General features: G+C 39.8%; 1 protein-coding gene across 2 annotated transcripts; it reads left to right on the forward strand.

Moving 5' to 3' along the window:
* Positions 1 to 718: 718 nt before the first annotated feature.
* On the forward strand, positions 719 to 10904 carry TARP (TCR gamma alternate reading frame protein). 2 transcript variants are annotated; one of them, XM_089776543.1, is made up of 4 exons: positions 719 to 1986; positions 7457 to 7750; positions 9167 to 9253; positions 9655 to 10904. In XM_089776543.1, the coding sequence occupies exons 1-4, from the start codon at positions 1929 to 1931 to the stop codon at positions 9801 to 9803; spliced, it is 588 nt and encodes a 195-aa protein (XP_089632669.1). In that variant the 5' UTR covers positions 719 to 1928; the 3' UTR covers positions 9804 to 10904. The 2 variants fall into 2 exon arrangements, with proteins under 2 accessions (XP_089632669.1, XP_089632668.1); XM_089776542.1 differs by lacking the exon at positions 719 to 1986 and adding an exon at positions 2880 to 4051.
* Positions 10905 to 15881: the final 4977 nt, after the last annotated feature.

Genomic DNA, 15881 nt, shown 5'->3' on the forward strand with positions numbered 1-15881 from the left:
ACAGAAAATTACCTAGGATGCAACAGTCTTCAGGATCTTATGGGAATATTTTTTCCTCCTGTGTATAGTAGTCTCCATATATTATTAAAGCTACAGAAACAGTCCAATCACCTATATAAGTGCTAGTTAATGTTGAGTACATAGCGGTATTTATAGTTGATTGTCTAGCAAATATTATCTAAGCCATATATTACGCATAGACAAATGGAAAGGGAAGCCCAGAGATTGTGCTTTGCCCAAGAACAGACAGGGAGAGATAGAAATAAAGCACATCTCCTGAATTCCACTCTTGTGCTTTAAACACTGGACCATCCCTTCCCATTTGGGCAAATTTTAGATCATCAGACTAAATTCTGCTCATCCACTGAAATGATTGGAAGTATGTGGTGGCCAGCAATTTATCTCAATCAATTTGCCATGCTGTGATGTATGGAAAGAGAAAGAAAGAGAGAGAAAAAAAACAGGAATTCACAAAGCGCATGAATTCAGGTTAATACTCATATGGTTATGCAGGTATTAGAAAGTCTTGTTTGGATTATGGACTTTGTATATTGAATAGGAATGTCTGTATGTTAGTCTAATGAAATTCATAACTTGATGATTCATTAGTTTTTGTAGAGGATTTCATTGATGTGAGTCTGGAATAAAGTACTTTGGCTCCGGCACCACATTGGTGGTTTCAAGTAAGTTTCTCAAGGTGTTTATAAAGCTAACGTTTACTCTCTGCATTTACTATGTTTGTTATCCAGGACAGAAACAAACTATTCAGGAATATATGGGGGAAATCCTGATTCCATTGAAGAAAAAGTCAAAACTCCAATTGACATGAATGGGGGCAAGATTTCACCTGTAGTCTCTCTAATTCAGATATGAGGCAAGATTTCACTCCTGGCTTCTCTAATACATAAAATACAGTTACGCTTCTGTAATCAACAAGATTGATGTAAATTGTCTGGAGATCTTGTTGAGCATTGCAGCTCCGTGAGGTGATTATGCATATATATTTGGAAGTGGAACCAAGCTTACTGTTAGCACCAAGTGCAAAATGTAAAACTTTTAGACAATGTGGTATATTTAGCACCCAGTCCTCTGATTTGTTGAGCTTCTTCAATGCTCGTAAATTTAAATAGGGGTTGAGGATAATCACTCCGAGGATCTGGACCATGGGTGCGGTAAAAGGTACAGTTGTAGTACCAATTATTTAATGCAAATGTGTTTATTTCCTAACAAAGGCTCCAGTTCAGGAAGGCACTTGCAAACATGTATCTATTCCTAATCTGCAAGGTATTTAAGCATGTGGCTAACTTTAAGGAGCAATCATGGACAAAATACATTGAATCTTGTTTCTATACAATAATGCAAAATGAAGATGTGTATTTATTACATAAACATAAGATATATGAGATAGAGTAACCCTTTTAATAAAACACAGTAGATCCAGTAGTATTATTTTCAATTTTATTTTTAAAATTGGCAATTGTTAACATATTTTAGCCACGTTTGGTTTTAAGGGGATAGAGAGAGTTCTGTGCCTTTAATTCATCTTATCCTTCCCTCTAAATACTGATAAGTCATCCTTGTTTGGTGTCTAGTTCCTGAGATAAATGTTTCTGAAGAGCAAATGTTTTCTGTGGAGGAATAAATCTTAGTACACAAAATGGCAAAAATTAGCCAAAATGATTCTCATGAATATACCCCGTTCAAGAGCTGTATTCTGGCCTCAGCCTATTGTTATCATTAGCTGCAACATATAGGTTTAATGTTATAACCAGAGCCTCTGGTCCCTAATTTTCCATTGCCTATTTTATTGTAAGACCCGAAAGCAATTTTAGTAGCAAATCAGGGTTTTGTTTTGTTTTTTAAAAAGCAACAGAATAGAAAGATACCTGATCTTTATAGATTTTTGCAAAGGATTCACTCACTGTGTTATGTCGTCTGGCTATTACATCAAAGTATTTGGTTCTGGTACAAAGCTCTTTGTAACAGGTAAGTCCTGTGCTAATTATAGTAATGCAAAGATAAAGAAGCTAATTGTGATCATAGAAAGTTTTTTATCATGGGTAAAGTAAACTATTGTAAGTATGATCTGATAAGGTACTGGACACTTACTATGAGGTGCTGAGCAACAGCAATTGCTTTAGACTTCAGTGCCGGTTAGGGCTGTTAATAAGGTCTGACATGAAATGCATGAACTTTTAAATCCCAGAGCAAAACTGCCATTTTTATTGACAGACTTAATGAATATTTCCAAAGATCAGCTGTTTCATGGCATTTTTCAGAGGATGTGTCACCATACTTTGATTTTACACAAATTCTTTAACTAAAATTCATAAACAAACATAAAATTAATCATCTGTGAAATAAGTAACTGCAGCGTGCATCTCAGTTAAAGAAAAGAAGCTATCTCTGCAGTAGTCAGTACCTTGATAGCTGATTTCTTAGATATACACCAAAGAGAGTAAAAGAATTTAGCCTTATAGATTGCCATTGTGTGTGAAGTATCTTTGGAATTTTAGGCAAAGTAGTTGTAGCAAATATTCGTAACAATATTTAACCATATATGCTTGGGGCCTGAGTCTCCTTTGCTCTCCTATTCTGAAGCTATTTACACTCATGTAGAGTTGAGGGAAAATGCTGCCATCCTGGTTAAGTAGCATGTTACGTGAAATTTGCATTGGTATAATTGACTGTACAAATAAAGGAAAATCAGATCCTTATTCTCCCAGGGTATGTCTTCAAACAATATGGGGGGGGGGGGGGGAAGGATGCAACTAGCGCTGTGAATTTGCATACTTCCTCCGCTTTTTTTTTTCCATAAGAGGCGCTTCTGGTATTTACCCAGGTCTACAAGTAGTCGAATTTCAAAATAAACTCCTATATCGAAAGACCCCGTATTCCTCCTACAATGAGGACCTAGGACTGCTTTCCTGATTTATTACTGCATTAAAACTATAGATTACAGGTCAAAAAAAAACTTCTCAAAGAGAAATCTGAAATATTGAAAAGTAAGTTTCTCCTAAGAAAAAAGACACCAAAGATAAAGGAGAAATTCAAACTTTAGCACAATTCTAAGTAAAGTCACTAGGAATTGTGACATTTTGTGTCAGGGCAGAATTTGACAGTAGAATTATGAGCACCAGAGGGATTTCCATTCTAAGTAGATGAGGAGAAATCCTGATTCCACAGATCTCATTAGCAGTGCCGTCAATGGGGTCAGGATTCTTCCCATTTTGTATGACCATGCTTAGCAGGGAGACTTCATTCACAAGTACATCAAACAAGCAGAAATGGCTTTAAAAGTCAGATATTGTTCGCTGTCCTGATTTTGCTTTCACTACTCATTCCTCTTTTTAAACTGACTTGACCCCATTCACATAAAATGGAAGCTCTGGGGTATAGCCGATTTAGTCTATAGGTCTGGTAGCACTTTCTAGACTGACAAAACAGATAGATGGTATCATGAGCTTTCATGGGCACAACCCACTTCTTCAGATGACCAGAGTTTAAAATGGAGTTATGCCAGACTGACATCCATGTAAATGAAAGCAGGGTCAGCACTTACCAAAGTTTTTCAAAATACCTGCTGAGAGGAGTAGATGAGTAAACATATTTGGCAACAGAAACAAGCTTACCACTGTCAATGAGCATGATATAGGAATAATTGTGCTCCTCCTACTGTGTCAAATAAAGTGCACCTAATCATCAGTAGGGTTCCATGTCTGTCATGGAAGGTGCAGGAGTCATGGATTCTGTGTCAATCTGTGACCTTCCTACTTTTGCAGTGGCCAGTGTGGCTGACCCCAGGGCTATCCAAGCAGCTGGCCAAGCCACTTGAAACACAAATCTACTGCGTTAAGGTGATTCTATGAACTTCTGTTCTGTTCAAAATTGCATATAAAAAATATGAAGCTATCGGGGCCAGATCCTCAGTGGAGCCCCTATGATTTCCAGCAGCTAAAGATCTGGCCTATGAGTTTTTGCAAAGCTCCTGAACGCAGTGAGAACAATTATATCAAAGTCTTCGGCTCCGGCACAGAGCTCATTGTTTCAAGTAAGTTCTATAGTAGCATAGAGAAAAAGTTTCTTATGATGATAGAATGCAAAATGCAATATATTCTAAAAGGATAACAATGGAAAATGTGATATGCAATCTAGAGTAGAATGAAAGAATGCCTTTACTATCTAATTATGAAAATAATGTAGACAATTCAGTATAAAACAGAGGAATGATCACCCTGACTATTAATGATGGACATAAATTTTTTTTTCGGCTCACTATGGGTCAAAATTGGGTTATTCTTTTTGGCAGGATCAGTGCCCCACACCAGCAGGACATCCACATTTCTGTCCAGTGTGGGGAGGGGGTAAGCCACAGAGCACTAGAGACAAGAGGTAGGAAAGAGGTGAGGGCATGAGGTGGTAGGTCTGTGACTAGAGAGATCAACTGGCCAAAATCCCTGAACACCATTTCATTAGGTCACATCAATTCATTAGGTCACAGAAATTATGAATCCAACATTATATCTCAAATGTCAAACAGACCCCCTGAAAATATCAGTGTAACATCACCTTGACAAATAATTGTAATTGTCTCCATTTTGGATTGAATTAAGTGGCTCTCAGTTGTGCGTACATATGCTATGCTTGTCAAAATCTGATCCATTTGAATAGAAATATGCAGGGCAGTTTTTGTAGTAAGTTGCAATAATATGGACATAATGGCATACTCTATCAAAATAAGTTTAATAATTTATCTGAATGCAAGATTTCCATACTGGATGAATTTTTAGCATGTAATAATTTATTAACACTCACAATAATTTAAAGATAAGTCACAGGCTAACAACAAACATAAGTAGTAATAATCCTTTTTTCTCTTGGGTGTAAATAATACCAGGTACTGTGCATGAATTTTGTTCTCAAATAGTACACCAGCATTAATTACTTATGTTTACCCATCAGTGGTATGCAGATTTCAAACACACACAAAATAGTCTCACAGGGGTAGTCGTGTTTTTCTGTATCTGCAAAAACAATAAGGAGTTCTGTGGCACCTTAGATATTTATTAGAGCATGCGCACATAAAATTATTAGCAGGGAGTCACTTACAATTTAACCCTGCAATCCTTACTTTTGTAAACTTCCCGTTGATACTAAAGAGAATTTCTTTTGAGAAAGGAGTGAAGTTGAAGGGGCCGGAGCCAATTGCCTTCTTTAAAAAAAAGTGAAACATTATATAATAAAAACATATCAAGTACAACACACCTGCTTGTTCAAAATTCCACTTATATAGGCTGAAATCATTTCAGCAAAGGAATCTTCACAAGTTTTGACATTAGCGAGATTAGTCAGTGCATAAAGTTAAGCATGTGAGTAACACTCTGTGGGATCAGAGCTTTAATATTTATTATTTATTAAAGACAATGGATGACATTATCAAAATGACCTGAATTTCATAAGGAATGGGACACCTAATTCTATTTTTGTTACACTTCATAAATTCTAAACAATGTGCCGTGTGGAGTATAGGCCCACTATTTTATTAAATGGTCCCTAATTTTTCAAATAAAATAAGTGTTGGAACAAATAGAGAATGCACTTGATGCCCATTTGAGGACCTCTAACACTACTGAAATATCAGCAACCTTCCATTTCTTCTTTGTGATGCATGCTTATAAAATGAGAATCTTACTTCTTTCTGCAAAAGAATACTTCTTTGGCAGTTGGCTGTGATGGGAACCTGATTCTCTGGGTTGTATCCCACAGTAACAAATGAGGATAGAGATTATCTGCCGTAACAGTGTGGAGAACCTGTTCACTGCTTGTGATGATAATAAATTCAATACACTGTTTTAAAAAAAAGGTATCATTTACTGTCAGTAACACGCAGAAGGATAATGATTTGTGTAGGTAATTTTCTTTTTTGTTGACATGGCTCAGTATTTATTATTTCATTCCCTGACACAGAGATGAAATAATATTTTCATCCTTTCAGTTCAATCTTTTAATTAAAAGTATTTTGGTCATGTTACACCCAATTCTAAAGCAGTCAGCAATTTTTTAAAATTTCAAGAAGTGACAATTTTTTTAATCAGCTTTTCTTGAGTGACAAATTCAGTGCTGTGGCAGAATCGTTCCAAAATACTGCTGGAGATATAGCAGAACTTCACTTTGCTAATCCACTCGAGGATTTGGACACATGCAGTAACCTCCCCTCTTTTCCTCAGCAAACATTAGATAGCTGAGTTCTGTTGAAAGTCCCATTATTAGTAATGCTTCATAATCAAGATTTTCAGAAGCGGTTGACTAAAAGTAGGCCTCTGACTATTTCTCTGGGCATTTTTAAGAGACTTTATTGGTGGAAGTGTTGAGCATTATGCGTAACACTTCATGTTATTTGTGAAACAAACAAATTCATTTGAGGATTTCTTAATTAATATTTGTAATTGAGTGATACATGTCTATATATTTTGTGTACTTTCCCAAAACGTGTTCTGCAACAGTGCCCTCTGATGTGCTAGCAAGTGGGTTCTCTACATAGGTCACTCAGTATGTTGTTTTAATGAGAATCATTAATGAAAACTATTGTCAGCAAAGGTTACATTTCACAAGATGGACATGGCTTAAAGTTTTCTTTTCTCACTATTTTTAAAAGTGCTAATCAAGGTTCTAAAACAGTGTGAGTGGTGAGTTCAGGACAAATGGAATCTCTTGATAAAATATTAGAGCGATTTTTAAAAAGAGGCCTCTTAAAATGTTTATGGAACCTTTAATATCCTACGCTGCAGGTATCTCTACACTGGAATAAACATCACATAGCACCAAGTCTCAGAGCCTGGCTGAATTAACTCAGGTTTGTAGGTCTGGGGCTTTAGTGCGAAATACTGCTCTGTAGACATTCAGGCTTTAACTGGAGTATTGGCTCATAGACCACCTCTATTATTGGCTTTCAGAGCTTGTGCCTAACTATCTACACTGCAACTTTTAGCCCAGCACCACAGCCTTGCAAGCCAGAACCAGAGGACTTGAGACAGACAAGGTTCTTCTGTGAGTCCTTTATTGTCGTATAGATGTACCCTTCCTCCCATTATCATGGTGTCTTTTACACACAAGTTCTGGTTAAATAATGGGCAAATTTTCAAAGTCACCAATGTTTTGAAATAAACCACAACATAATGCTGTTCTTACCATTCATTTTAAAAAGTCTTCAATATATATTGAGTTTGGAAGACAAATTAGTAAACACTATCACAGATTCTTCTCTTTCATAAATACATGTGTTCAATTCAAGCAATGAAAAAGCATCAAAAAGCACAAAACATTAAAAAAATGAAGTTGCCTATCTCTAAGTCTAGTTTAAAATCTGTGAATTCTTTATTGTTTCAAAAGTGTAAAATTAAATTCTCAATTTACTTAATGACTAAACTTTTCATTTCTCTCTCTCAAATGAATCCAGATACAAAAGCAAAACTTGATCCTGAGAAGATCCAGATCCTGTCTCCTACTAAACAAGAAGGGAAAGGAACACACATATGCCTCATTGAGGATTTTTTCCCAAAAATTATTAAGGTGACTTGGGAAGGCCCGAATGCAGAGAAAAATGCAATACGTGGTGAAATTTGGCACCGGGAAGACAATACAGAATCATATTCAGTGACTAGCTGGCTGACTGTCGATGATCCTGACCAGACGTATAAATGCAAATATGACCATGAAAGCAGAAAAGGTGTTGTCCCTCTCGAATCCCAAGGTATATACTCTATATTTAAACTAGTTCTCTGTTTACTGGGTTCATTGTTTCTTTACAATACAACATTATTGTTCCTAAAAAGGATACATATTTCTCTCTAGTCCAATATTAGTTTCCATCTCTCCATAAATTGGCTCTCTCTCAAGCTTGCATTTCCATCATTAATGGAGTTTTGGCTCCTTTCTCTCAGTTTAAAATCTTCCTCTAATGAAAGAAAGTGTTGGCTGAGATCCTCAGCTTGGGTAAATAAACCTAATTCTAATGAAGGCAATGGAGATTGTAGATTCAGACCAGCCAAACTCCTGGGTTTCAGTGTTTGATTTCAAGAAGTGCTACATATTGCAACAAAAGTAACAACACACACACAGCATCTAATGTGTTAAAATAGACTGGAATAATTACACAGACCAAAATGAAAAAGATAATGCAAGAGAAAGAGAAATGTATGTTGAGAAGTAATTTCTGTCTAATTTAGCTTTGCAAGAACAAAACCATTTCCTTTATGATTGAATAGGTATCTCTTCAACTTCTATTTGCATATAACTAGATTCTCACATGGTGTATATTAGCAAAGAACTGTTGAAATTAAAAAAGCCAGAACAATAGATACTATCTCAAAATCTGGCTTATGCGCCTTACATTTCAGTTCTCAAAGTACCATCAGATAAAAGAAATGTTAAGGTAATGTAATGATTTGTAGTGTGTACCTTACCTCCACGTCTCTCAGCCTGGAGGTAGCTAACAACAACACAAACACATTTATCTTTTTTCATATTCAATGGGGAAAAACAGGGTCATCTCCCTCTTGCATATCCAAAATACCTAAGAGTTGAGCTTTGGACCATATGCTCATCTGGATTATTTTCTTCTGCCCCTTACATAGCTATTAACCTATAATACCACTATCCTAAATATTGACAATCCCAGGCTCCATCAGGCTAGACAATCAGGTGGCCAGGTTTTAATTGGCCGAGTATAAATACATGTTGTCGAGGAGCAAACACAACTGAGTAATTTGGTTGGACAAAATGCATCCAGCCTTATGCAAACAGAAGTTTGCATGCACAGCGAGGGTCATGTCGAGAACCTGCAATCAGATCTGCTAGTCCAAATTCCTACACTCACACAAATACTAACAGCTTTAGGTGAGCTCCTTTCAGGGACAACATCTCCAGCTAAATGCATAGAAAGGCATACAAGTACCCATGGGAGCATTTGTGAGGGAGTTTCCTTATTTATATCTACATGGTTTTTCCCAATGAATAACCTTCTACTGAGAATTAGTCTGTGAATGGAATTTGACTCCTTATTTGTTTAAAAATGTAACATTTCATATTGGAGGAACTGTAGTTACAGAATTTTTAAACATCATTGTCTTTGAACTTCTATCAAACTTCTTTTCCTAATTTTCAACAGCACCTATCCTTCCAGACAACCAGATAGTGCCTTCAACCACAACAGGTTGCATCCACAAAACTGAGAATGTCACCACACCTTCCACAGGTAATTGTGTCCAATTCTCATTTTCTCTACAGGAAGATTTAGAACAAACTTGGGCACCCAGGTCAGAATATTGGGCCGTAAAATCATGTCAAACACCCTATTAGAAGCTCTCAGTGCCAGAGTCACTGGCATCCTGCCTACTCCTTAGCAGACGTCAGAGAAGACAGCACTGAAATGGCTTCTTTGCTTCTCTCCACTCTGCTCTCTGGAAAGGGATGATCAGAACATAAAGGACACAATCAGTTATAGATTTATGCCCACTCTGATTTGCTGGTATAATTACTACAATTAAATACCATACATACCTTATTGGATCATACCCAATGCTTTATATTGTTTTTCTTTCAGTCTATAGAATATGTACCATTAACCAGTTGTTGTTGTTGTTGTGTTTTGTGCAGATTATGATATTACAGAGAGTTTAACGCACACAACTGCATATTTCGTATACATCCTCCTTCTCCTGAAAAGCACCATGTACTACGTCATCGTACTCTTCTTCATGTACAGAATGAAAAGTTCAAGCAAACGCCATGGAAAGAAACCCTGAACTTCTCCTTCGGCCTTCCAGCCTCAACATGTGTGTCTGAAAGTTACTTTGCTTGTGAACAGGTTTATGACCATGAAACACCTTGCTCCACATATTAAGATATGCTTTGAGTTTGAGTTTGTTGGTTATTTCTTTAATTATAGCATAAGAAGGCTTCTTCTGCTTGGGGCCTAACAGTTTTACAGTTGGTCTTTTTTATCATTTTAATTTTGCAACTATTGAATTTCCTAGATTATACTCCTTGGTTTCAGTGGGAATTCTGCCTCACAAAGCGGGGCAGGATCCATCTCGTAGGCTCCTCTACTGCAAAAACACTTGTGCACACAAAGAACGTTTTGGATCTGGGCAGCCCAACAGCATGCAGTAAAGTCTGTGTGAAAACTCAGCCCCATACATATTTGCAGGACTGGAGTCCTAATCTGTAATTTAAAAGGATTCCTCATTTCATAGCTACTCATTGCATGTATTTGCTTTATAGAATAAAAACAGGCTTCTGACTATTTTACTTGAAATATTGATGTATTTTAAATAAAATTCAGCATTGCAGGATTCTGTCCAGTTTATTGATTTGAAGGAAATGTAGGCTATGAACTATAAGAAAGGTTTCTCTAGTGGGCCCCATCTGTTACATCCCTGGCACCCAACGTGTTTCTATGCCTTTTTCACATAGTGTCTAATTACCTCACAATCTCTAATGCATTTATCCACACCACTGTGAGGTAAGGAAGTACTATTATACCCTTATTTCAAATGAGGAACAGAAGTCTATACAGACTAAATGTCTTGCCCAAGACCACACAGAAAGCCTTTGGTAAAAGAGAAAAGTCCAAGGCCAGCACAGCACTAGAGCATCCTCCTCTCTTCAGCTCTTATTCTCTCAATCCCCCTCTCCTATAGCCACACCTGACCTTCAGCCTCTGTCATTCTGCAGCCCCTATCTTCTGCCCTATCTCCTTCTGCTCCTGTCTTCCCTCCACCTCCGTTCTTACATACACCTATATGCCCCTCTCGCCCTCCCTCTATTCCTATCACCCACCTGCTACCTCCAATCCATTTCCTTCTCTGTTGTTCTGCCTCCCATGCTCTTTCCTGTATTACTGAATCACCACCTCTATCAGTCATCCCAACCCCCCCCCCTCCACACACACACAAACACACACACACACATTCTGCCTCTCACACTCTGGCTCCCACCCCATCTCTCCTTGTGTTCCCCCACACACACACTCTGAGTTTTAATCAGGCTGTTTCCTCCTTCTCCCAGCCACCGGGGGCAGGGTGGCCCCAACAACACAGAAGAGAGCAGGTCTCTGCTCTCACATCTGGTGCTAAAGCGGCCTGCAGCAATTCTATCAACCTCAAAACTTGAGGTTTTGGAAAAGGCATGAATAAAAATTACCAGCTGCTGTTGTCTCTTGTGGCTGCAGCATCCCCTTCTCACATTGACTTGTCTCCACTGCCTGCCTGGCTCTTTATTTTCTAGTCATCCCCCCATTCCTACCCTGTTTCCCACCTCCTCCTCTTCCTCACACTTATTGAAAGCAAACAATATGATGGCCAAGGACACAACTATATCTCAGCTGTCACTACTATCACAGACCAGTGAACTTGCCCATGATATGGCCTCCACTGCCAGGTAGTATCATATAGGACACTCTGACCAGCTGCTAAAAACAGAATGGGGTTTAGCATCTGCCTTTCCGGCTGTTGCAAGTACTTTGGACAATAGGATTAAAAATCAAACAAAACATTTCTGAAGTAAATAGGATGAAATTCAATAAGAACAAATGCAAAATATTCCATTTAGAAAGGAGCCATCAAATGACTGTACAGTCAACCTGTGGAATTCCTTGCCACAGGACATTTTTTAAGCCTGTTCTTCACAAAGAACTAAATAAACTCATGGAGGTTATGTCCATCAATACTTATTATCCAAAATGGGCAGGAATGGTGCCCTCGTCTCTGTGGGCATGTCTACACAGCAGGGCTAAAAGCCAAAGTGAGCTACACAACTTAAGCTACCTCAATTGAGTCGCTTAAGTTGAAACAGTTTATTTTGGCTTTTGGCACTGTCTATACAGCAGAAAGTCCGAGGAAGAGTACTCTTCCTCTGACTTCCCTTACTCCTCCTAAAATGAGAGTTACGGGAGTCAAAATAAGAAGTCCTCCAACTCGATATTATTTTGAAATAAAGGCCTGTGGTGTAGACTTGCACTATGTTATTTCAGAATAACATAACGAAATAACACTGCTGTGCAGATGTATCCTGTCTGTTAGTGACTGGAAATGGATGACATGAGAGGAATCACTTGATGATTCCCTGTTCTGTTCACTCCCTCTGGCGCACCTGGCATTGGCCACTGTCGGCAGACAGGATACTGGGCTAGCTGGACCTTTGGCCTGATCCAGTATGGCCGTTCTTATGTAAAATGGAATATAATAGACATGTGACGATGGAGCAGTATATTGCTGCTGACAGGCTGCCCACGGGTCCCATGTGGCCACTGTGGTGGATAAAGTGGTGGTGATTAGGGCCTTGGATGGCTGTACCATGGTTATTGAGGTGTCTGGTGAGTCAGGAGATGAGGAGGATGTAGGTGATAAATCATAGAGGTCCGAGTGGTACCGTGGCAAGCTGTTGGTATTAGGGATCAGAGACTGCAGTTGAGTCGGTTCCACTCTTTGCTGAGGCGTGGTGCATTTCCATGACACTTTGTCAACCACAGCCAGTGCCAAGTGGCATTTTGCCAGTTGTGCTGGAGCATGAACTGACACTGAGCTGTGCGCCTGTGCGGCAGTACTGTCCGGTGCCGGAGAAGTGGCGTGTCCGGCTACTTGGTCTTTGGTGCCACTTGATGGGTTGGTATGGAGGGTGCCATGGAGACCACTTCACGCTTCAGCTCAGATTTGGCTCATTTTGCTAGTGCTGGCTTGCACAGCTCAGCAATGCCAGAAGTGCGAGGTGCCTCAGTGACGCTAGCCTTCCAAGAGCTCAGCCCGTGACCATGTCAGAGATGCTCTTGACTTGTGAGAGTCCCAGGTTGGGGAGGAGAGGCCTGGATTTTCAGTTAGAGTGGCCTTCTGAGAGCCTGAGGTACATCTCAGACCAGGGTGGAGCGACCTCTCCAACAGGATCACTTTGACCCTTAGCTCCCTGTTGTGTCTGGCCCTGGTGGTCATACTGAGGCAATGTGGGCTCTTTTGGGAGATGTGGCCCTCTCCCCGCCCCTTCACCCAGGAGAAATGCCCATCAGAAATGGGCATGGGCTCCCTGCAGGAGTCACACTTTTTGAATCCAGGAGAGTTCAGCATATTGGTAACAGGTCTAATTGGGCTTGGAATGAAGAAAGGCAGGATGGGGCGGGGGGAGAGATGGATTTGTTTTAAAGTAAAAATAAGGGGAGAATGGCCAAGTCCCGGGTAAAGAAAAAGAAGGTAAGTCAAACTGTTTTCATTGTTTATAGGAAGAAGAGACGCACTGCCAAGGAGCTCCATCTGCTGCTGAGGATGGTGGAGAAAGAACCAAGGCTGCTACACCACGCCACGCACATAGTCAATAGACACAAGAGCACGAGGTTACTGCTGTGCATGCACAGTAAGGCACTGCTATGAACAACTTCTGATGGCCAGCACAAGGATGCACTAACACCTAGATTGGAACACCCGCAAGAACACTGGAAGAAGAAGAGCAGCAGAGTGGGGCTGAGTGCAGCTTGCTGCTGGGCCTCTGCGGCTCCTGCCACCAGAGTGAGTGTGGCATAGGGGCAGGTCAACCCCTGCTGCCGTCCCCAGCCCAGTCTATCCATAGGACAGTTGAGGCAGCCACTGTGGGGCAGGGGCTCCCCCGGGGGCAGCAGCCTTGAACCATCCTGTGGAAATGATGGCTCTGGCTAATGTGAGGGTCTGACAGGAGCACCTGAACCTGTGTAGAAGTGGGGGAGCAATAGCAGAGGCACCAACTTTCCCTCTAGCAGGGGATGCTCAATCCCCCCATTCTCTTTCCACACATATCCCACTCCCATTCCACCCCATCCACCTATTCCAGCCCCTGCTCTTCCTCCATTCCATCCCTTGCCTCAAGCCTCCACCCTGCCTCTTTCCCATTCATTTTTGCTTTCTCCATACTGGCAAGACCGAATCATATTACAACTGTGGTGTTACATAACACACAACTATGACGTGGTATATTTGCTAGGGAGAGGAGCAACAGTGGCCTTATTTCAGGAAACCTCCCGCTGTTACACTAGCTTCAGGATGGCCCCACAAAGGCCAGCAACTGCAGCAGTGCAAGTGCTGCTATTGGTATAATGGTGTCACTTAAACCTGCTCAGAGAACCTCTAGAAGACATGGTGTAAAATGCCAGTGAACATGATTGTCCTTACTACAGTGGTTCTCTCAGGGCTTGCCACTGACGATTCACCAGCACCCCTGCCATCCTGGGAGATAGTTCCAAATACGTCTTCGATAGAAATGCCCTTTGATGAAGTCACCTGTGCAGTTTGGTGGAACCTCTCTTTTTCAGTTTTTGTAACCACTGTCAGTTATTTCCCAGAATTATTCTGTGGGATAGTGAGGTGGCAGGCAAGGCGTTTGCTCTCAGATGCTAGATTGTCATCCACACCATTTGTCTGAAAGCAGGTGGGCTTTCTCAGATGTTATCTCTGTTCTGTTTTAGAACACGTGTGTATGCAGAGGAAAATATTTCTCCCCGCCCCAACGACCATATAAAAAGACACTTGTAAATCAGGAACATTCATACTACAATGATCCCTACATATATTTGGGTAGCAAAAAAAAAAAAAAAAAATCTAACTACAGAACAGGCTCCCAGCTGCAAACTATGGAGCTCTTTGTGCTAGTCATTAGAGAGCTGGCTGATCACACGATGCTGGTTCCTCTTCATTTCCATTTGTTAAATGTCAGGATTAGGGATCAAAATAGAATACTTTCAGGCATTGTTTTTCCATGTACACAGTTGCTACAGGGATGTGTTGTCAATGCAAGTGGGAGAAGGTAAGCATTGCTCTGTGGAATGGCTAGTCCGTGAGACAATCTCTCTTTCAGCATGTGGACAACACAATGAAAATGTCTGCAAGCCACTTCATCCAGCAGTCTATTTATAACATTAAAACCAAACAAAAGCCATTTTCAGGAATAAGTATTCATTAACTGAAAAGTAGCATGGACATGTAAATAGAATCACTGTGAAGAGAATTTACTGTTTTATGACAGCACAAAAATGTAACATTCATTTAATTCCCAAAACTGTCAAAAGCCAGGAATACATAATTATTCTAATGATCTCATCTATTGGTTTCAGTGCCTAGTTATTGGAGCAACAACACAACAGTGTAAGTAAGGTTCTTGTAAAACAGAAAGTCAATGTGACACTTCAACTCGGATCAAGTCCTTTGGCACAGGAACCCAGCTAGTTGTTTCTGGTAAGTATTTTTACTTTTGATTGTTTTTTCTTTAGCTAAATAGAATGAAAGGCAAAACATTTTACTGAGTAAATAAATATAAGAAAAAAATTAGCTCATAAGAAATGGATTGTTCTTGATCTGTATATTGAAGTCCCAAGAACACCGAAGTGCTCTCTGAGGGCAGAGTTTGGTCCTAATAAGTAAAGTAAATACAAGAGTGAAAGTCAGGAATATTTACTGACTATCTGTTAAGGATCAGGAAGTGGGGAAATGGAAAGCTTTACATTTAAAGTATTGAACCAGTTCATCTCCCATTGAAAGAGTCCAAATGTCAGTGTATTAAATTTGCAGATCAGGTATTCAATTTAGCAGATATGAGATCGTTAAAAAGTTTGTTGTCGTTAATGCTATATCAGCCTTTGATGGTTTAAGACAGAAAATTCCCTAGGAGGCAACAGTCTTCAGGGTCTCAGTAACTGATCTACGGACATAATTTTTTCTCCTGTGAATATTCTGCCTATAATATTATAGGTCAACTATGTAAGTGTGAAAAAAAATGTCGTCCTACAGCACCTTAGAGACTAACAAAAGAATATAGATAGTATCACGAGCTTTCATGGGCACAACCCACTTCTTCAGATGAGTGGAGCAAGA

The sequence above is a fragment of the Pelodiscus sinensis genome, chromosome 2 (genome assembly GCF_052426305.1).
Source record: "Pelodiscus sinensis isolate ZL-2025 chromosome 2, ASM5242630v1, whole genome shotgun sequence".
NCBI classification, from domain to species: Eukaryota; Metazoa; Chordata; order Testudines; family Trionychidae; genus Pelodiscus; species Pelodiscus sinensis.

Excerpts from the sequence above, each read along its gene's own strand:
- TARP (XM_089776542.1), top strand. The coding sequence starts at position 3,904 with ATGAAGCTATCGGGGCCAGATCCTCAGTGGAGCCCCTATGATTTCCAG. Across the intron at positions 7,751-9,166 it reads TGTCCCTCTCGAATCCCAAG|CACCTATCCTTCCAGACAAC; the intron begins GTATATACTCTA and ends AATTTTCAACAG. Across the intron at positions 9,254-9,654 it reads TGTCACCACACCTTCCACAG|ATTATGATATTACAGAGAGT; the intron begins GTAATTGTGTCC and ends TGTTTTGTGCAG.